This window comes from Chrysemys picta, chromosome 4, assembly GCF_011386835.1.
Source record: "Chrysemys picta bellii isolate R12L10 chromosome 4, ASM1138683v2, whole genome shotgun sequence".
Classification (NCBI taxonomy): Eukaryota; Metazoa; Chordata; order Testudines; family Emydidae; genus Chrysemys; species Chrysemys picta.
This window is the reverse complement of record NC_088794.1, coordinates 23,575,383-23,597,564: the sequence shown is the minus strand read 5'-3', so window position 1 is coordinate 23,597,564 and position 22,182 is coordinate 23,575,383. Positions and strand designations below refer to the sequence as shown.

General features: G+C 52.8%; 1 protein-coding gene across 4 annotated transcripts in view; it reads left to right on the top strand.

Moving 5' to 3' along the window:
* GRM4 (glutamate metabotropic receptor 4) overlaps positions 1–22,182 on the top strand; it is a 216,837-nt gene that overhangs the window by 130,543 nt on the left and 64,112 nt on the right. For all 4 annotated transcript variants that reach the window (XM_008174587.4, XM_005309676.5, XM_065591665.1 and 1 more), the window contains 3 exons: positions 4,885–5,020; positions 11,734–11,888; positions 18,213–18,353. In XM_008174587.4, coding sequence (XP_008172809.1) covers positions 4,885–5,020; positions 11,734–11,888; positions 18,213–18,353 — 432 coding nt within the window. The remainder of the gene's footprint in view (positions 1–4,884; positions 5,021–11,733; positions 11,889–18,212; positions 18,354–22,182) is intronic.

Here is a 22,182-nt window from a genome sequence, read left to right as displayed (position 1 = left end):
TCCATTAACCTTTCACCTCCAGGGGCTCCTCTTGTCAGGGAGTTGCCATTTCTCTCCTTTGCTCTGGCAATTACAGCCAGCAAGCAAATGAGCACATTGCAAAGGGCTTTGTCTCTGAATAGGGGGATGCTTAGCCAGGGGTGGGGTGAGAAGGAAGCAGGGGAAAGAGATACAGAGAGACACACCCACACACCAAGGATAGAAGAGGCAGAATTAAGGAGCAGTGAGGTGACCCCATCTCCATGGGCTAGCCAAAGGGTGTGATACAGCACCCATAGGAGGCAATGGAAAGGCTCCCAATGGCAGATCATTGGATCTGGATCAGCCCAAGGTGGCACCAGATGGAGAAAAAGGAGGGAGGAGAGGGAAGAGCTGGTGAAGAGGAGTGGAGGAGTCTCCTACCACTCCTGTACAGCGCCTAGCACAACAGGGCATGTTACAGGTGATGGCATGTTGGATCCATGTGACGATATTGACTGGTCTGATTGTTCTCCTTGTGCTGTCCATGAGGTCAGAGCCACTTCTGTCCCCAGGGGGGAAAACTCCATCTGGTAAGTTTAATAAAACAGCTCTGGAGTCATCTGCCTTTCCTCCCTGTGTCCCCTGCCTTCCCTTGTTGTCTTTGGAGGGATCTCCAATCCAATGCAAGGCCTGGGCTTATTCCTGCCTTTGCCCATGGTTCAGTATGGGACCATGGAGCTGTTCACATCTCCTTCCTGTGACTCCGTTTCCCCATCAGTAAAATGGAGATCATAAGCCTTGCCTACCTTGTGGGAGTGGGGTTAATGTGGAATCTGCCCCTCTGCAGAGGACCAGCACAAGGTGTCAGCACTGCTTAAAGGCCACTTAAACCCTCCAATGGGACCAAAGTGGTGCACAAGCCAGCTGCACTGGCGTGAATGTCACCCGACTGTAAAGCGCTTTGGGATTCTCGGATGAAAGGTGCTATAGGAGTGTATAGTGATGTAGGAGGTAGTGTGCCTAGTTGACAGAGCACTGGACTGGGTTTCAGGAGACCTGGGTTCCATTCCTGGCTTGGCCTGATGGGCAACTTTGGGCGAGTCACTTCCCTGCTCCGTGCCTCAGTTTCCCCATCTGTAAAACAGGGATCATGATACTGGCCTCCTTTGGAATGAGCTATGAGATTTACTGATGAAAAGTGTTAGATAAGAGCTGAGTTTTATTATTCTCTCTGATACTGACGGAAGAGCCATGGTCCCTAAGACCCCCACCCACCCTGGTCCCTACTTGGAGCTCCTAGGCTCTAAAAATAACACTTATAACCCAATCTCATGCTTAAGGCTGCAGGTTTGAGCCAAGAGGCAAGCTGCTCCGCTGGTGCTCATCCGTGGAGCTGCGCTGACCTCCGCCTGCTGAGGATCTGACCCTGGGAGCTCCCCAGCCAGCTGGATGAATGTTCCGGTTTAAGAATTCCTTTGCATCCCAGTGCCTACTGCTGTTCCTTTGCTGTCATTCCCCAGCTGCACGGCTGCCAGATTCTCATCTGGAGGAGGGGGTTTCCCTCTCTGGATAGCAGGAGTTCTGGGAAATCTCTCTGCAATGGCAGTTGTGTGCTAATTACTCTGACCTTTGCTTAAGCGGGGATCCTTTAGCGGCAGGCAGGCATCAGCCGTGTCATTTACTATGCAAATTGAGACCATCAATTATATCTGGAAGGTCCTGGAATGTTTAATTTTCTCTCCCATCTCTTTTCCATTCTTTTTTTTTTTTTTTTTACTGGTGCCTGCCAAAAAGTTGCAGCGAGGAGCCGTTGGCTTTTGGCGGGGCCAGGGCTGGCAGGCGTTCAGGGTTAAAGCCCAGCAGACAGAAGCGTGGTTACTCATCCAATTTTCTTCTCATTCTCTCTCTCTTTTTTTAAAGTTTTAATTAGCTGCTATTTCAAATGCTCAGCAGTTGGCTTGGTGAGTAGGTTACAGAGCTCCCATCTCTGTGATCAAGAGGTCACTCTCGTCCAGGGAGGAGTGGAAGAACTGCTATCGCAGAGGTCAGAGAACCATCTGGTCCTGTCACCTGCCTATTACAGCGAATGTGGCCAGATGCTTCAAGGGAATACGTGAAACCCTTGCAAGGTGTGAAATGCACCCCTGGATGGAGGCGCCAGCCTGAGGCCTTGCACCATTTAAACTCCTAGGACTTGGTACATGGGCCTCATGCTGGGGTGAATTTCACCCAGTGTTCCTAAGGGCTTGCTATTCTGTGCCCACAATCAGGGCCATCTTTTTCAAAGCAGCCCATGAACGGAGCCCTGCTGGAAATCTGCCACCACTTATTTTGGTGCATTAAACGGGTGCTGAGCTCTTTCATTGAATTTCTTCCTGACCCAAACAGGGGCCTGGAGCATGAGGATGGAAAGCCATTATTAGCCTACCTGACATAACTGCAGATTATAAACCAAGCCCCTCTCTCATGAAATTCAATGGGGTGGCACCTCAGATTAATTTGGCCCTGTTATTTAGCTTATAAGTTTTTCCTTCTGTGTCTGTACAGCACCTAGCACAGTGGGGTCCTGATCGATGACTGGGGCAGCTAGGTGCTACCGTAATACAAATAGATCATAATTGTACTTACATTATATGTATTTCTAATGGCCCCATTGCCATAGTATTCCAGAGCCATTCTGTAACTAGAACAGTACATCTGTGGTCCATTGCTAACCAGAATAGGGACTAAACTGGTGATGCCTATTTCTGGGAGGGCAGGGAGCTCAAACCCTAAGGGGCCAAGCCTCGGGCAATAGGTCTGAAATCCAGAAGGCGATAAGCCAGCGTTTACACACACAGTTGCAAGAAGCCGGGCCGGGACTCAAAAAGGAGAATCCGAAATGATGAGCTCAGCTGAAAGCTGTTTGAAAACAGGAATGAAGAGTGGCAAAGCGAGGAGGGTGATCTGAGATTATGGAAAGAGTGAATGCAAAGGAAGGCTTGGAGGAGACGCCAGAGACAGGGGAACCGCCGAAGAATTGAGATTAGGAGGGGAGAGCGCGGTTATGGCTTGAAATGACAGATAATAAAAGGAGTAGGTGGATGGTAGAGATTAGTTCTCGAGACGGCTGATCAGAGGGAGCAACACGACAAAGGGATGATGATACAAATCAAAGTGATGTGTGAAAAAACAATCTGCGGCAGTGGAAATAATGGGAAGATTTTTGTCTCTTCCCGGGCATGCACCGTAGGCAGCAAGAACGCACTGAGCAAATATATTCGGAGCACTAGGGGCCTACTCCGAAGCCCATTGGTGTCAATGGGTGTCAGCCCTTGGTGCAGAAGGAGGGGAGAGAAGGAGAAAAAGAGCCCCGAGGCAGTCACTGGTACTTCTGGCTGAGTAAGGGCTCAAACGCTCACAATGGCACTGTGATTGTTGTTGTTCATCCCAGTAACATCCAGAGGCCCCATGTGAGATCATGGCCTGGTTGTGCAAGGTGCTGTGTGCACACACCCACAGAGTAAAGGATGATCCCTGCCCCAGTGAGCTTACGGTCTATAGACCAAACAGACACCGAGAAGGAGACGAGATCTGAGCTCAGTTCTTGGTGCTGCCACTTCATTTCTCCACGTCATAAGAACATAAGAACGGCCGTACTGGGTCAGACCAAAGGTCCATCCAGCCCAGTATCCTGTCTACCGAGAGTGGCCAATGCCAGGTGTCCCAGAGGGAGTGAACCTAACAGGTAATGATCAAGTGATCTCTCTCCTGCCATCCATCTCCACCCTCTGACAAACAGAGTCTAGGGACACCATTCCTTACCCATCGTGGCTAATAGCCATTAACGTCTTCAGTTCCCAGTCCACAACACGGGCGTGGCCGTACTGCCCTTCTCCCATTGCCATCTGCCTGGTCTACTTAGGCGGTGAGCTTTTTGGGGCAGTGTTGGAAATAATTATCCTAAGGAGTTTATGAAGCTTTACCGTGACTCAGTTTCCACACACGCATTCCTTTATTAGTCTCAAAGGCCACTTGGTGCTGGTTACATCCAAAATATCAATACAAGCATATACAGCCTTCTATTCTATGCCCGAGCAACAACACTCCTATAAGTGTTGGCCAACATAATTACAATGGGGTCAGGCCCAGGAGACACCTTGCATCATGGCGTGACTCCAGACAGTGAGGCAAAGCTCTGATAAAGAGCCCCTAAAGAACCTTGCTTTGTATACGCTATAATAAACAAGTGATGTTACTGCTGGGTATTGGCCCTTAGCCAAAGCTAGATGAGGGAGTTTTAGGGAGCAGGTTCCCAGTTAACCACGCTCTTTGTTTCTGTTACTTCCGCCCCAGCCTGAAAGACGATAACGCTGGTATTCCCCGGGTCACTACAAAGTTAACTCAACAATTCTTCTTTCTCAGGATTTTATTCTCTTTGGTCTCACGCTGGGAGCCTGTTTCTCATGCTACCATCCAAACTTACCTTACAACCATAATTTGTGTAGGTCCCATGTAGGTCTAGATTCCTACAGGCCGGGCCAGTCTCTCGTTGTTATGTGTTTATGCAACGCCCAGCAAAATGGGGCCCTGATCCTGACTGAAGCCTCTATGTGCTGCTGTAATACAGAGCATGTTGGCATTTGCCCCAACCATGTTAAATGGCCTTATGCTGGTCTTTTGCTGGTTTCCTCGGTTATAAATAACCGGCATTCCACACTGTGTACCGGCCGCGTGTGTTGCCATCAGCAGCAGGGGGCGCAGAGGTTTGCTCACTTCCAGGGTTGAGCTGCTTCCAGAGACATGTAGATCTCAAGCATGTGGGACCCAAGAGTGAACCCTTCTTTCCCCCCCGCAGCAGTTAGGTATCCCCCAAAGAGAGCTTGAGTAGGGCCAGCTGATTCGAAGGCCTCTCTAAACGTGCCGTGTCTTGTCCGCCCACAGGGGGAGTGTGCGTGGCCCAGTCGGTCAAGATCCCTCGGGAGCCCAAGGCGGGAGAGTTCGATAAGATCATTCGCCGTCTCCTGGAGACCTCCCACGCTCGGGCCGTCATCATCTTTGCCAACGAGGATGATATCAGGTGAGGGGAGAATGGGCTGGCCTATGGAGAGGTGGGGGGCAAATCGGAGGAAGCGAGGAGGGGGAACACAAGGTTTTCTGTGTGTTGGTACCTCCCAACGCTGTCCACCCCCACAGTGTCTCCTACAGATCCTTAGCATTCCTTGGACCCGGTAGCCTGTTTTATGGACCACATAACAGCGCTGGTGTTGTTTTGTGCTTAGGGCACATAATTATAATGAGGAGAGTGGGGGGCTAATGGTTAGAGAAGCAAGCTGGATTTGGGGCTTTAGGATTCCATTCCTGACTTTGCCACTGACTTTGTGTGACCTCGGGCAAGTCATTTAGACCCATGTTTCCAGAAGGGGCTACTAGTTTTGGGGTCCTCAGTTTCTGGGAGCCCCACTTGAGTCCCTGAAGAGGATACTCCATCCCTGCAGTGCAGTGGGGAGCTGCAGGATTACAGGCAGCAGACAAATCAAGGTGACATAGTGTGGCTTACATTGTTTACGGAGCCTAATGATTCACATTGATTTACACCTGATTTTTGTAAGTGTCTAATTTATTAATCAGCAAACACTATGTAAATGTGGGTAAACCGAGATTTTAAAGCCGTTTACATCAGATATGCAAACGAACAAAGTTTCTTTCCCCTCCTTAATAGAAATGTCTGAAAACCTGACATTTATGCTCGCTCACTTACGCGCTGAGGAATCCTGGATTTACCTTGCTGTGTAAATGGCAAGCACCATTAAACAGGGGTTTGTAAACATTTACCCAGGCGAGGGCTGTGTGTAAATGGGGGAATTACGTCCCATTAGCACTCATGGACACACACCTGGAAAATGTGGGGTTTTTTCTGTGCGGCAGCAGCCTGATGCCCGCTGCTGGCCAGGTTCAGCTCTGTTACGCCAGAGAAATGACACTGATATCAGTAAAAAGCAACAGAGAGTCCTGTGGCACCTTATAGACTAACCGACGTATTGGGGCATAAGCTTTCGTGGGCATTCACCCACAAAAGCTTATGCTCCAATACGTCGGTTAGTCTATAAGGTGCCACAGGACTCTCTGTTGCTTTTTTACAGATCCAGACTAACACGGCTACCCCTCTGATACGGACATCAATGGGATTGCTCCAGTTTTACAGCTGTGTAAATGGGATCGGGGACTGGCCCCTTGCCTACCGTTCAGTGGAGATGCAGGCAGCACCAGCTCGCTTATTCTTTATGGGCCACCTGCCCTGCTGATGTAAATCAGCGTAGCTCCATTGACATTAATGGAGCTACGCCCACATACACCAGCTGAGGCATTGGCCCAGGCATGGGGGTTTAACCCTTTTGTAATGCGCCTGTCACAAAGCTGGGCAGTGCCTAGCACAAGGCAGTCTTGGTTCTTCACTAGGGCTCATAGGTACTGGGCTAATTCAAAGAGAGACTAAATGAATCATCTTTCATTACGATCGTGGTCACATGCCAAGACCTCAATCGGGAGTGGAGCCCCATTGTGGGAGGTGCTAGACACGGGAAAATACGGTCCCTGCACCAAAGAGCTTAAAGTTTAATTTAGTGACCTGGAATAAAAACCGTGGTGGAAACTATTTAAGGGCCAGGTGTCATTTGGCGTAGCTCCATTCATTGGTTTCAACAGAACAACACCGATTTACACCCGCTTAGGAGCTGGTCCTATACCCCAACTGGAAAGAACCAACAGAAGTAAATCCACAGCCAGACCAGTGTGCGTCAGCTGCTCCCAAATCCCTCCTAAAGCCACTTGGTCTGAGTCCCATGGTCGGGCTGGGATCGTGCCGCTTGCTGACCCGCCCATCTGGCTTGGGCGATCCTCGTGCTTGTCACCGGGCTGGGGGGAGCCGGCACTGGGAGCTAGTGAAGTGGCAACACAGCCAGGAGTGTTGATTGGCCAGTGCTATGTCACAGATGTTCGGCATCCCTGCGGCTCGGTGGAGTGTGGCTTTTAAAAAAAATATAATAATGCCATCTGGACTTGGGTAGCAAGTAATTAAATCCCTGACATAGGATGTGTGAATCATAAATCTGCCTTTATGCTTAATGAGAAACAACTGGGGGTGGGGGATGCGTAAATTCTCTTCCCAACTGTGCACCTAGGGCTCACTCCAAAAGGCGGTGAAGTCAGTCTCCCCAGTGAGCTCTTGATTAGGCCCCCCCCCCCCAGTTACCTGTGCAATGCTGCAAATAGAGGCTGATGGGGGAAGGGTGGTGGGGAAAAATGGAGAAGGAGACAGATGATGAGACAAGCCAGGGGGATAGGAGAGGCCAGAGGTGCTGCTGAGGTTGATGGGCCCTGGTATGAGAGCTTAGATAGACAGATGGCTGGATGCTGAGTGGTGCAGAGTGCTCCTGACATCACAGGTGTTTAGCACCTCTCAGGATCGAGCCCTGAAGGGAGTTGGAGAGAATAAGGAGGTCACGTTTCAGGGCCTGGGAGGCTGAAATCAGTGAGACCAGGCCAGAAATTCAGGGGCTGTACCAACACACAGAGGAATGCAGGCCCTGCCCCAAACAGCTTACAATGTACCCGAGGGCCATGCAATAAAAATCATGGTGCAGAACATTTCAAAGAAATACCCCCAGCGGGTGTAAGTCGGCACAGCTCTGTTGGTCAGCGGATCAGATCCTTAGCTGGCGTACGTTGATTTCAGTGGAAAGATGCCAGTTTGCACTAGTTGAGGATCGAGGCTGGGGAGAGAGGGGTGGTGCTGGGTGTGGCAAGGATCGCCAGCAGTTTGGCAGTGGCTGTCTGTCTGTCTGAGTGGCACTCGATCACCCGGCAGTGCCCAGTTCAGTGGCTGCGCTGGCACCGGTAGGAACATTTGTCTCACTCCAGCGGCTCACGAGGCTGCTCCGAGTTGCCTCGCTGCACACATGAAACCCCCTCCTCAGCGCTGGAGCCTTTCCAGCCTGCTGCTGTGTAACCTGATTTTCCCTAATGTTCAGTAATTAAAGGGGGAATTCAATTACCTGTCAGCAAGTAGGCAAATGGGGCTGGAGAGCCAGTCTCTCCACGCAGCTCCCTCGGGAAGCTGCAGCCGTGCGGTGGAGTCGGGGACTTGGCTGCCTGCATGCTCTGTTGCTCAGCTGGGGCCTTTGTACATTTCACGCCACTGCTCCAGCTGGGGGGTGGGAGGTACAGAACAATGCGGGTCACTGTCGCTGGCTGCAACATGCACCTCAGTGTCCCAGTTCACCTGCTCGCTTTACCCATTGCTATGGCCTCCTGCCATCTCTCTTCACTAGAGATGGGCATGAACCTCAGCCCCATGCTCTGTGGGTCAGGGCCGTCTCCCTCTGGCATCCTCCCCACTTCTTGCTCAGCATCATCTCTCCTCCTTTCTCCCTCTCCCTCCTCCTCCTCCTGGCTCTCCCCTTTTCTTGCCCCTCACTTGCTCTATCCACCGTTCCTCTTCCTTTCTTTCACTCTCGTCCCATCCCTCCTGCCTTCCTGCCCACCGGGCCATGAACATGCCTGCGCTGCAGGCTGGGTTAGAATCACAGGGCAGACACCAATGGAAGTACAGGGCAGGATAAATTATTCAGTGAATTTTCCACTGATTGCCTAACGCTCTGCAATATTTAATAACTCTCTTGCCTGCAGCGCTTCCCTGCGTAAATACCAGGGGTGTCATTCTCCCCTGGTCTGCTGCTGGCACAGTCCTTTCCATCCTGGGCAGGGTGGGGACCGTTCTAACTGGGTAGCATGACATTGCTCCCGTTGTGCCTGTGCAAAGGGACAGCACGCGGCAGGGCAGGACTGGGTCTAGCCCAGGGAGTGGAGTTTTCACCTCTCTTTCCCTGGGCAGCACTTGAGGCCAGCAGCTGCGATGGCAGGCAGGAAAAGGCTGGAGACAGGGAGGGGTAAATGGCAGGAAGAGGGGTAGACAGTGTGTGTGATAGGAGAGGGGATGGAGACAGCAAGGAAGAGGGTGGAAGAACAGAGCCCATTTAAAAGAATCGAGGCGACGCATCTGGATCAAACACTTTACTCCAGCCCAGCTGCATCGCATCTGCTGTACGCCCTCTATTCACTTTTCTTCTTATGCCATTGACACAGGTGCATCCAGCTTGTCTGGTGTGAAAGGCAGAAAGTCAGACCCTCTGCTGGTGTAAATCTGGCTGTGCCTTCCTGCAGCGCTGCGCTGGTTTGACTAGAGGTTTGAAGTGATCTCGTTAAACCAGAGCCAAAGGCTGTGTGGACGTTCTAATTTTGGTTTAAACAGGCTTGTTATGATGTAGCATAAGGCACAGTTCGCCCGTGTCACTGAAGGAATGATGTTAAACTGATTAGGAACAGGTTTCAGCTAAACTAAAATCAGTCACTCCTAACACAAAATTAGACCGTCCACCCAGAGGTCTGCACTGGCTTAACAAATCAGTGCATGCTTGTGCCTAGACAAATCCTTGGCACAGCTCCGGTGATGTCAATGGGACTGCTCTGATTGACAGCAGCTCAGGATCTGGCCCACAGCATCAAATTCTGCTCTTAGATGGAGGTGCAGAGTGAGAGCAGAATTTTCTTAACCTATTGATCACGGCTCCCACCTCCTCTTGCTGCTTACATTTTTAAATAAATATTTGTCCCCATCATTTTCCTAGGAGATGAACTTAGACTCACACCACAATAATTGCCAGGATTTCTGTTTTTCCCCCTCAAAGACTGGTACCGCAATGTCAGTGGACCCGGATGAGGGCGATCTAGCCTTGTGGCTGGAGTGGGCAGCCAGCCTCGTGGCCAGGTCAGAGCTGTAGTCACTTGTCAGGAGCCAAAGCCACTGGGAAAACCTGGAGGTATAAACTGGGTACCAAAGCCAGGGATCGAGCCAGAGGCCATAGTGAGGAGTCAGAGCCAAGGGTCAGACTGGAGGACAGGAACTGGAGTGAGCAGGGAAGCAGGCAATGAGGGATTCAAGGCAGGGGTAGGACAGAGTAGGTTACCATACGTCCAGATTTTCCCGGACATGTCCTGCTTTTTGGTCGTCAAATCCCCGTCCGGGGGGAAATTCTAAAAAGCCGGACATGTCTGGGAAAATAGGGAGGGGTCGTGGGGCTTGGATCCACGCTGGGGCCGGAGCTGGAGCCGCTGGGGCCGGCGGTGCTCGGCCGCCTGCCCACGCCGCTGAGCCGGGGCCGGTGCTGGACGGGCCGGTGCCCCGGGGCCCGATCTGAGCTGGAGTCGCCGGGGCCGGAGTCGCTTGGCCGGTGCCCCGGGGCCGGAGCTGCTCGGCTGGGGCCGGTGCTTGTGCCCTGGGGCCCGAGCTGAGCTGTAGCCACCGGGGCGGGCCGGGGCCGGCGCGCTCCACCGGAACCGGGGCCAGTGCCTCAGGGCCCAAGCCGGGCCGGAGCCGCTTGGCCGGGGCCGGTGCCGGTGCCCATGCCCCGGGGCCTGAGCCGAGCTGGAGCCTCCGGGGCCGGGGCTGGCATGCTTGGCCAGAACCGGGGCTGGCGCCCCAGGGCCCGAACTGAGCTGGGCCCGAGCCGCTTGGCCAGGGGGCTGGACTGGGCCACGCCCCCTCGCGCCCCCCCGCCCCAGCTTACCTGCTGCCTGCCTGTCTGTTTCAGGCTTCCCGCAAACATTTGATTCACGGGAAGCAGGGGAGGGGGAGGAGCAGGGGGTGGAGCGTTCAGGGGAGGGGGCGGGACTTTGGGAAAGGGGTGGAGTTGGGGTGGGGCCGGGGCGGAGTTGGGGCAGGGGTGGGGCCCCTTGGAGTGTCCTCTTTTTGTTATTTTAAAAAATGGTAACCCTAGGACAGAGGCAAGGCTGGATGCAAGGCAGGAGCAGCAGGAACCAGATGACACGGGACCAGGCGCAGTGGTAAGCAGCATGAGTGTTGAGAAGCCAGCGAGCTGCTGCTGCTGCTGGCTTATAAGCCAGCTTGCTGGCCTCTGCAGACAGTCAGGTTTTTGGCTAGTCAGGCAGCCTGCTGCAGGCCAGCTGTATTAATGAGGCTGTCTGGAGACTATCTTTGCTGCAGACCCTGATTCCTGACATACAATCCCCCATCCTCTGCTGCTTCCTGCATTTCCTGGGACTTTCCAGAAGTAACGGCCTCAGGGCCCTGGGATGCACATCTTCCCAACCTGCTGATTTATACAGGGATGTTTATTTTGCCAAGTACCTGTGTTCCCTTAATCACTTTTTAATCAACAGCTGTATTGACAGGGTCTTTTTTGCTTCCTCATAAAGAGGACAGGTCATTGATTCAGAGCGATCTGGGCCTCTTGGGGCAAGCAGACAATGTGTGTTTTAATACAGCTAACTATAAATGTATCCATCTAGGAACAAAGCATGTCGGCCATACTGACAGGAGGGGGGAACTCTATCCTGGAACGCGGTGCCGCTGCAAAGATTTGAGGGTTGCGGTGGATATGCAGCTGAACATTAGCTCCCAGTGTGATGCTGTGGCCAAGAGAGCAAATGCGATCCCGGGATGCATAAACAGGGGAATCTCAGATAGAACTAGAGGTTATTTTACTTCTATATTTGGTGCGACCGCTGCTGGAACACTATGACCGGTTCTGGTGCCCACAATTCAAGAAGGGTGTGGATAAATTGGAGAGAGTTCAGAGAAGAGCCACGAGAATGATTATAGGCTTAGAAAACATTCCTTAGAGTGATTTGGGCTCTCCATCCTGCCCCTGCTTTCTCTCTCCCACACTGACCTGGGCGCAAAGACTACAAGCTCACAACCTTTTCTCTGCACAGGAGGGTGCTGGAGGCGGCAAAGAGGGCCAACCAGACCGGGCACTTCATCTGGATGGGCTCAGACAGCTGGGGCTCCAAAATCTCCCCTGTGCTCCACCTAGAGGAGGTGGCCGAGGGATCTGTCACCATCCTGCCCAAGCGTGTGTCTGTCAAAGGTACGTGGGGCCGGAGTCTGCAGCTCCCCTGGGGCTGGAACTGGGGTAGGCTTGTGGGTGGAGCTAAGAGAGTGGGCGGGACTTGAGTGAGTACCATCACTTTTTTTTTTTCTTTTTCCATTTTGACCCCTACTGCTTCTCTGAAATAGGGTCATCCACTACCTTCCCTGTCCACTCTACTGTGCTGTGCCACCCCATTCCCTCCGTCCAGCTGCCTGTCCCCTCTGCCTTTTGCCTTGCGATGCACCTGGTTATAGCATTGCATCTCTCCTTTCCCCTTTGCAATTGCACCAAGCAGAGGCAAGTCCAGAATCCATTCCACACAGAGGCACAAACCTTGGTGCATCTGCAGGAGTGCCCAAAGATGGAAGACTCCCTTGATCATGCAATGACCTTTGAATAGCGAGGAGAATAAGGCTAGTGCCCACTTGAAAAGAGATCTAGGTGTAGCCCTGGGCAGCGAGAGGAAGAACCCCGGAACTGGATTTCTGTGCCCGGCTGGCAGGGGTGCTAGGCATAGTCCCTAGGGGAGGAAGAAGAGCTGGAAATGAATTTCTGTGCAGCTCCAGAATGCAGAGAGCCCCCGCCTCCCTCTCACACGTGCTCGGCTTAGAGAATTCCTCTCAAAGAGCCCAGTAATTATTCTGAAGCTTTACGATGAGTGATGGATCCCAAGCGAAGTGGATGAAAGGCTGGCAAATGAAGGCATTATCAGGGCTATTGCAGTGAATTATTCAATAAAGTATCATCATTCCTTTGCTCTGGGTGGGTGGCCGCTGAACATTCGCTGAGTGCATCTCCGCACAGGGTGAAAGCTGCACAATTAGCAGGTCCGTTACCCTAACGCCAGGCTCCCCATCCAGGAAAGCATCCGCGCTTGGGAAGCTTGAAGCACCCCCATCTTCCACACCCAGCCAGCTCAGCCTTACAGGGGCCATCCCCTCTTGTTAGCTCCCTAGAGATGGGGGATACGGCTCCACTCTGGCTCTGCCCTGCTCCGTGCTGAGGCCCTTTCCCCCCCCTTCCTGGTGCAGTCCCAATTCCTTTGCCGAGGTGTTCACTCAGCCGCTGCCAGAGGTGGGAACATAGACCAGGACCCTGCCAAGGCACTGATTGCAAAGCCAGCAGCTTTCCCGGGGTCTGTACATCCTCTGCCATCGTGGGGGTAGGTAGGGCCACCTGGGGAGAATGGCAATGAGCAGCTCCTGCGTTAGTCTGGGCACCATCGCACAGCACTGTGATAGCAACAAGAACCCCGGTGGCCAAAAGGCCCCTATGAGCCTTGCAGATCCTCAGCTGGGGTCGATCAGCATGGTCCTATTGCCAGAAGCACTATGGATCTGGCCTCTAGAATGGCAGTATGGTCCAGTGGTTAGAGCACAGGAGGGCCTCCTGGGTTCTATTCGTGGCTCTCCCACTGACTGGCTGTATGACCTTGGGTAAATCAGTTCGCTTCCCTTTCCTTCAGTTCCTTGCCCCTCGGTAAAACAGAGATGTTCATGCCTGCCTCTTCGGGTGGGTCGGAGGACTGGTTAAGGCATGTTTGGAAAGTGCTGTGAGATACGTGGATAGAAGGAGCTGTGGAAGGATAACGTAATCTCACCGGAGTGACCGCCCGCCACTGAAATGCAGCCACCTCTGTGGTGGAAGGGGGCTGCTGTTTAACAGCACTCTGCAACATTACCGAGTAACTTAGAGCATGAAGTGAAAGGGGATATCCTACTCAGCTGATCCATCAGTGATACTTGATGTCAGTCACGCGTGGCTGGAGCCTGCCGTGCCACGCTCAGGGCTCCGGGAGCTGAGCCATGCTCCGCTCGTTCTGCTCAAGACTTGAGCAGAGCACTGGTTGTTGGGGAGCGCAGAGGATGTTGTGCAAACTTGTTAGCACTGTGGGAGGGAATTGCTGGGAGCCACACTCCCTGAGTCTGCTGTGTGGGGTCAGGGTGGAATGGCTGGGATTTTCCCCGTCCCGGAGCAGCCACAAGAGGGGCAGAGATGGGCAGGGTGGAAGATGCAGCAGCCGGGGTGTGTGTGTGTGAGAAGAGCCCCTAACTTGCCCAGTGCGTATCCTGCTGCCATCACAGAGTAACTGTTTTAAAGCATAATTATTCTGTGGCTCTTCAGCTCTTGAATCAAAGATCTCGATGCTCCCAGTCCCAGCCAGATCAGGCTGGGTGCCTTGTGGCTGGCTCCACCTTTATAATGATCTGAACCAAAGCCCTGGCTCCCAACGCTCCCCTGAACTTTGGGAAACCCTGGGTCTGGATATGAGCTTGGGATCTGTTGAGTACCCCTAACCCAGGGGATCGATATTACATGAAGCCATGTGGTCACTAGATCCTGTGTTGTACCCCCCATGGGCCGCTTTGCCTCTCCCATGGGCAGCGGCTCCCCGTTACAGTGAAGACCCCAATTTCCTTTCCCTGGTTTGTTCCCTGCTCAGTGCAATGACTGCGAGACGCAGAGCTTGTCAGGGCACATTACGCTCCCTGCCGTCAATCACTAACCTGTCTAGAGACCGAACCGCCAAGCACATTGATCCGCTGAAAGCTTCTGACAGCTGCTCCCTGAGACTTGGGGGCAGGACACTGATGCTCTCTGCCCTTTGCGGCAGAAGCTGCAGAGCAATGGGGTGAAAGGGCCAGGGGCGCTGCGGGAGGTGGGGGCCCCTCAGTGTCCATACCTGCATATGCTTTGTTGCGTCTTTGAATCGGAACATGGGGGCAGATGCTACCCCAGGGACCTGCTTTTTGACGTGTGGTCCAAGGATCAGGTCCTATCTCGCTGCACGAATGAAACGACTCCCATTGACATCGGGGGAGTCACATGGGCACGGTGGTGACAAGACAGCGCCTTTCCCCAGACCTGGTGTTTCAAAGAAAGCTGAAACACAAAAGGGAGGCAGAGAGCCAGGACCCGTCTCGTATCACTGGCCTTGTGCTCGGGTGGCTAGCTTGAGCCACCGCCTGTGCTGCCGTGGCCGCATCGCTATTTGCAGCTCACTGGCGCGAGCAGAACTAGTGTGTGTCTGTCTACACCGGGAAGTGACCTCCCAGCAGCTGCGGAGACGTTCTCCGTTGTGACAAATGGGAGGCCGCCGGGGTGGTGGGTAAGGTTGAGGGCTGGGAATTGGAAGACCTGGGTTCTATTGCTGCTGCCGACTCGCAGTGGTGCCTCATTTACCCCGTCTGTAAAATGGCGATACTGACACTGCTCTGCCTTTGTGAGATCTGGGCATGCAAAACGCTGCACAGCAGGGCAAGCAAACTTCAACATGTGCAGAACCCACCATCTGGGCCAGCTTTTCCAAAGAGCAGAGTGTGTGCTGAGCTCTCTTCAACATCTGCCCCTGCTGCCGGTGCCCAGCACTTGAAACATCTGTCACGGGGCTCTTGGGAAAATCAGCCTGATTAGCCTTCCTCTGTGCTCCGCGTTATTTTCAGCCCCTCCATTGTGCTTGTTGTCATATTTTCCCTCTTTCCTGCTTCAGATGCCCTTTGTGCTCTCCCACTCGGATGCCTTTAATCATCCTTGCCCTCTCTTTTGAGAGAGAGTCAGCACAACTAAATATGTGACCAAACAGATCCTCGGCCGGTGTAAATCGGCGTGGCTCCGCTGATGGCGAGAGCTGTCACCCACGGGGGAGTTGCCCCATGGCATTTAGCGGGAGAATGGTGCTGTCAGTTTCTATAATGCCCTCATCTTTCCCGTGTTGTTCGCGGTGCCTTGAATGCTTCTTGCTGGTTTTTCAAAGCAGAGAGCAGGCCCCTCCACTGACTGGTGTCCACAATGGCACCTGGATTTTTTTTCTCCGAGAGGTTACAGGTAATTCAGACCCCATCACTGTGTAGCGGCAGTTCACATTGTTCCTTCCAGCATGCCGTGCCTTGTACCTCATTGCACTGAATTTTGTTCTGCCACAGCCTTGCCTCATTACCCGCTGTTCCCAGCCTCTTCCTGGCTTCCTCTTAACCCTCCTTTATCTTGGCTCTTGCCTCTTGCAAGGGACTGTAACAAAAGCCGACTTAGGTTTACCTACACTCTGTCCCCTGCATCCCGTGCATTGGGGGAAACTGTCTACTCAATGCACAGCCTAAGCCACCAGGTTATGGGGCTGGGAGGGAGGGGAGAAGAAACCCTCCCTCCTAAATAGTAGAGCAGCCCTCTAGCTGTTCCATGGAGGGGTTGACTTCTGCCCCAGGTCCTCCCTTACTTCTCTCCTGCCTCCCATGTCCCCTCGGGATCTGCAGCGGAGGTAGCCCTCCCGCCATGGGTTCTGTGCGGCATGGTAGGAGGCTGCATTCCCTTTGCAGGCTTCTGGAATGCTGCCCCCATAAGCAGTGGGACCTCAACAGTTCTCTCCGGGCCTGCATAAGGGGACATCAGGATCTGACCCTGTGCATAAAGACCAATGGCACTCATTGGCAGATGGGGCCTTGGTAGATGCTATTCTCAAAGCCCATTCCAGGAGAGGGCAGAGGGTCTACTTCAGATTTTTCTCCCAAGTGGTTGTACCCAGAATCCATTCCAAGAGCTGCAGTTGCATAAAGGGGCCAGGTTTGGGGTTGGAGCGTGGGCGGAAATAAAACTTAATTGTGAGAGAATAAGCTGTAGAGTTATTGCAGCTGTTCAAGGAGACACAATTGCATGCACCGAGCCAGTACGCTCCTGGGTTTTTTTGGTTTTTTTGGAAGGCTTAGTGTCAAGCTGCTTGCAATACCTTATCTTGCCCACGGGGATGTATGAAGTGTTGTGGGTTATTTATGTTGTTGCATTTATAAGCAAAGGAGGGAAATATGATCTAGATGAAATTACCATCAGGTGGGTGCACAACTGGTTGAAAGACCATATTCAAAGAGTAGTTATCAATGGTTCGCTGTCAAACTGGGAGGATCTATCTAGTGGGGTCCCACAGGGGTCTGTCTTGGGTCAAATACTATTCAGTTTCCTTAACGACTTGGATGATGGAATGGAGAGTCCGCTTATTAAATTTGCGGATGACACAAACTGGGAGGGGTTGCAAGCACTGTAGAGGACAGGGATTAGACTTCAGAATGATCTTGGTAAATTGGAGGGTCTGAAATCAACAAGATGAAATTCAATACAGACAAGTGCAAAGTACTACAATTAAGAAGGGAAAAAAATCAAATCCCCAAATACAAAATGGGGACTAAAATGGCTTGGCAGCAGTACTGCAGAAAAGCGGCTGTGGGCTGTAGTGAATAGCTAAATCACTGAGTCAGCCGTGTGATGCTGCAGCAAATGTCATTCTGGGTCTGTTAACAAGAGTGGCATAGGTAAGACATGCGAGGGAATCATTTTGCTCTGTTTGGCACTGGTGAGGTCTCAGCAAGAGTACAGTGTCCAGTTTTGAGCACTACACTTGAAGAAGCTGTGGTCAAATTGGAGAGAGTCCAGAGGAGAGCAACAAAAACAAGAGGTTTAGAAAACATGACGTAGGAGGAAAGACGGGGGCAAGTTTAGTCTAGAGAAGAGAAAGATGAGGAGGGGCCTGATAACAGGTCATCTATGTAAAAGGTCGTTGTAAAGAGGAAGGTGAGCAACTGTTGTCCTATCCTGGGTGGACGTGGAGAAGAAGCAATGGGCTCGGTTTGCAGCAAGGGAGATTTAGGGTCGATATTAGGAAAACCTTTTGAAGTCTAAGGATAGTTCAACACTGGAACAGGTGACTTAGGGAGGTTGTGGAATCGCCGTCATTGGGGGGTTTTAGGAACAGGTTGGACAAACACCTGTCAGGAGTGGTATAGGTTTACTTGGTCCAGCCTCAGCTCAGGGGGATGGGCTAGATGACCTCCTGAGGTTCCTTCCAGACTAGATTTCTATGATTCTGTGAAATATCCAAGTCCAGGTCTTCTCCCAGTGATAATACTCAAGAGGGACACATTCTTGGCTGGTGTAAAACATGGTAGCGCCACCATTTCACATCAACCGGCCCAGAATCCTCCCCTCCCAGAGCCCGTCTCAGCTGGTCCCAGGTCCCTTCCCTCATTCTAAGCTACAAGTTGACCAAATGGCCTAAATATCACCCCACTGCATGCAGCCCTTGGGTCCAGGCTTGCAGAATGCAGAGATGTGAGGTGCTGCTGAGGGCTTTCATCTCCCATTGCAGCCCGTGATGACGCCTCTCCCTAGCTGCTCTGTCACTTTCTGCCCAGGACAATTGCCCACTGGATCTTTGTGGTTCCCTGGAATGGTCCCTTCACCCACTTGCCCTTCCCTCTCCAGCTTGTTTCAGACCCAGCTGCGCCTGTTCCGGCTGACTCTGGGATTTCACGCTTCCCTCTACTGTTTCCTTGGCAGGTTTCGACCGATATTTCTCCAGCCGGACGCTGGACAATAACCGGCGGAACATCTGGTTTGCTGAGTTCTGGGAGGACAACTTCCACTGCAAGCTGAGTCGGCACGCGCTGAAGAAGGGCAGCAACATCAAGAAATGCACGAGTAAGAGGCGGGGTGGGGACGGGAGGGGTTTGGAGCGGGGCCCCATTGGGCCAGCGCCGGAAGGAATGGGAGAAGGGGCCCTTTGTGACGCTGTTACAAGGGGAACTCTGGTGTCCCAGGAGGGAGGGAAGGTGAGGGACTCCCTGTGAAAATAGATGGGAGCAGCCTGCTAAGATAACGGTAGCAGCAGTAAGAAGCCCGGTGGGGTTTGTCATTGGTGTTCATGGGTCACTCTGCTGGGTAAGGGGAGATGACACACAGACAGACCTCTCAGGTTTGGGGTCAAATGGGGCTCATGCAACAGGGCCTAGATTGCCATCCTATGACCCATACAGCTCTGTGGGCATTTGTGCATATCATGAACTGCACCCTTACCAATGCTGTTGGACTCTGCCTCTCACAATCTCTACCCTACAGAGACGATCAGAAGGATAGGGCTGGAAAGAGGTAATGTGGCAGAGGGGTGTGTGTGTGTGTGTGTGTGTGTGTGGGAGGGGGTGGGGGGGTCTAGTGTTGCAATATCCGAGGGTGCTATAGGTGGGGACTGAAGTGCATTGGGAGAGCTGTGTGGGGAGCCCAGGGCTGGAATAGCGGGGCTGTTGTAGATCAAGATTAGGGTGCACTAGCAGAGCTGGGCAGGAACCAAGAATGTGACTGACGAGGGGGTACTGCCGCTCAGGATTAGGGTACATGGGGAGGACTGCCTGGGAGTTAGGGACTGGAGAAGCAGGCATATATTATATGGGTTGTAACCCATGCGCATTGGCAGAGGAGGGTGGAAGGTGTGAGGCTGGAATAGCAGGGAGGGCTGGTGGTCAGGACTGAGGTATGTTGGCAGGACAGAAATAGCAGGGCTTGTGGCTGGGCAGGACCGGGACATGTTGTCTGCTGGGTGGGGAAGCTGTGCAATCCCTCATCTCCCATGAGCAGTAAAATAGCATCGATTGCACTTACCTAACCACCTCCCTAGAGCTCCTTTTCCAGATCCCCTCTCCTCCCTGGGGGGCCTTACTGCTCTCTCCTCAGGGTCTCCTTCCCTCCAAACAGCCCTTCCCTTAGGCATTCATTTCCCTTTGCACTAATCCGTCCTCTTGTCTGCTCGTAAGTTTCTGTTACACCACCAGATTCATCTGCACGGCTCCTCGCCGAGTTGTCAGCGTCTTCTTTTTTATTCCCTTGAGAAAACTCGCTGAAAATGGTTTATTAAAAAATGCATTCAGACAGGTTAGAGAGTTGCGCTGGGTAGGGAGGCAGCGCCATGGAAATGTCCCTCCAGCCCGCTAGATGATGAGAGAAAATTTTCAAGACATTCATTCTACTTGGAGCGGCTTTAAAAATGTTTCCTTTTGGTTTCCCCTTCCAGCCTCTCAGATCTGCCCAGTTCTGCTCCTCATTGGTTTGGAGCTGCCTTTGAGTCTCCTCTGAAACGGGAGCTGACAGCCAGGAATCTCTCTAAGCCCCCTCTGCTCCTGTTCAGTGTTTAATGCTTTACCCGCGGCTGGGAATGCCACAGCATGAGTTGCATCGTGTCTTTCAACTAGGCCATGCATTGAAAACTGCCCAGGCGAGCAACCCAGATCAGACAGACATGGGGCTCTTTCAGAAACTGCCAATGTGGGAGGGAGGGATAGCTCAGTGGTTTGAGCATTGGCCTGCTAAACCCAGGGTTGTGAGTTCAATCCTTGAGGGGAGGCCATTTCAGGAACTGGGGGTAAAAATCTGTCTGGGGATTGGCCCTGCTTTGAGCAGGGGGTCGGACTAGATGACCTCGGTCCCTTCCAACCCTGACATTCTATGAATTTGGCAGTGCACTGGGCATGACTGTGAGCATAGTCTCATGTTCATATGGAGCTCACAATCTCCTCCATGCACACAGATATCCTGTAACATACATGTGCAACACACAGATCTGCTGTAACCCCTGCACAAATCACACTCCTATGCAAGTGCACACCCAGCCATGCTTTAACAGATGTTTGCATGTGCGCTCATTTGCACACATCCTCACACCCACTGAAATGCATGTGCCACCTTTTTCACTCCATCTCTGTTTTTCTCATCACCCATGTCTCCTCTGCCTCCTCCACCTAGAGCCAATGAAGTGCTTGGCGCTGTTTTCTGAGAGCACAGAGCCACCACGATTCAGTGTGTGTCCGCCCTGCAAACAAAAGGCACTTTCTTAACCCGTGTTGGCCAACACTGCAGTTAAAACAGCAGTGAAGGCGCAGCAACTCGGCATTTAACTTGGGTTAGCATCTCAAGTTCAACTCCAGACTCAGCTAGGGGATGTGTCTTGACAGCGAGGTAGACAAAGTCGTGGCAGTGGGGCTGGCGCTAGCGTGCTAACGTTAGCGGTATGGATGTTGCCGCTCGGGCTCTGAAACCCATCCAAGCCCCTAGGCTTGAGAGCTCAAGCTGCAATGGGTGACTGGGTGACCCCTGCTTCTGCCTGTGAATGGCTGTGCTTGCCTGTAAGTCCTTTGGTGTAAGCAGCTAATTTCCTGTCTGACTCGCCCAATGCGGTCGTGCCTTGAGCGATAGCACCGTGTCGACCATTCACAGTCTGGCAGCATGTTAATCTGTAAGCACGTTGCAAAGGGGACTGGAGATGGGGCAGGGAACATTTCACCCCCCACGCTGGAATTTGGTTTAGTGATGCTTCCGCGAGCTGTTTGGTGGAACGAGCTGGGAGCTCTCCGCACAGACGCTGCTGGACAAAGGGCAGTACCGTGATTTATTTGAGTACATGCATTTATGACGTGCCCATCGCCACAGGGCCAGAGCTAAAAGCCGCCCTCGCAACTGGCACTGTCTGTCTAGCTCGACAGCCACCTCGGTAGAGAGAACAAGGGCTGAATGAAGCACGGAGCCTGTTCTCCTGCCTAGAGATGGGTCTGGGCTGAGGCATATGGCTGCAGCAGGTGAGCAAGTGTCCTCTGTAGGGCTGGGGTAAGGGCACTTCATCAGCCCTCACCTCTCCTGAGAGCTGGCTGGCCACCTTCTCTGCTGGTGTCAACGGTGCAGCACCACAGGGTTCATCCCTTCACAACAGCCGAGTATGAGCTCACTCGCTGTATGTCTGCTGGCCCTGCCTTTCCCCATCCCTCTGTCTCACACACTCACAGTGCTGCATGGGTCTGATTCCCATTTACGCCCAGCCCAGGCCCCTTTATGCCGCTCCGGCAGCACAAAGGGGCCTTAAATCTGGCATAAATTACATTTACACCCCCCCCCAAGTGCCCTTCACGCTGCCAGCGGGTGTGTGAAGGAGCCCTGGGGGCCCCTGAGAATCACAGCCACCTCGTCCGCCTACGCTCTGTGACCCCAAGCAATGATCTCGCCCTCTCTCCAATGTACCTCCAAACTGGTTTCCAGCCACACGCCTGCCCTCACTCTCGAGCCCTAAGATCGCCCTGCGCTGGGTTTGCATTAATGCTTCCTCTCGGGCCAGATCCACGGCTGGTGTAAACCAGCCGGGGTGAGGGAACTGCACTGATTCACACCCACTGAGGATCTGGCCCCATGCCGGGGGCCGCTTTGCTTGCTGCGGATTCTGGCATTTGGGTAGCACACCCAGTCTAGCTCCCTGCCCTGTGGCAAGCGTTCTGAACCGCGGCTGCAATGGGGTGTCTGGCAAGGAACATGAGCCGGTGTGACAGCCTTGAGATAAAGGGTTCCAGTCACTTTCTGTGCCTCTGGACTCGGTTTCATTTACATGGCAGCCAGTGTCTCCGGGGTTTCTTTTTTCCCCCTCTAACAACAACTTTTCACTGCATTTCCCTGTGAGGCTAAGTAGTTTTATGGAGTGAAATATTTTAATTGGTGCTGG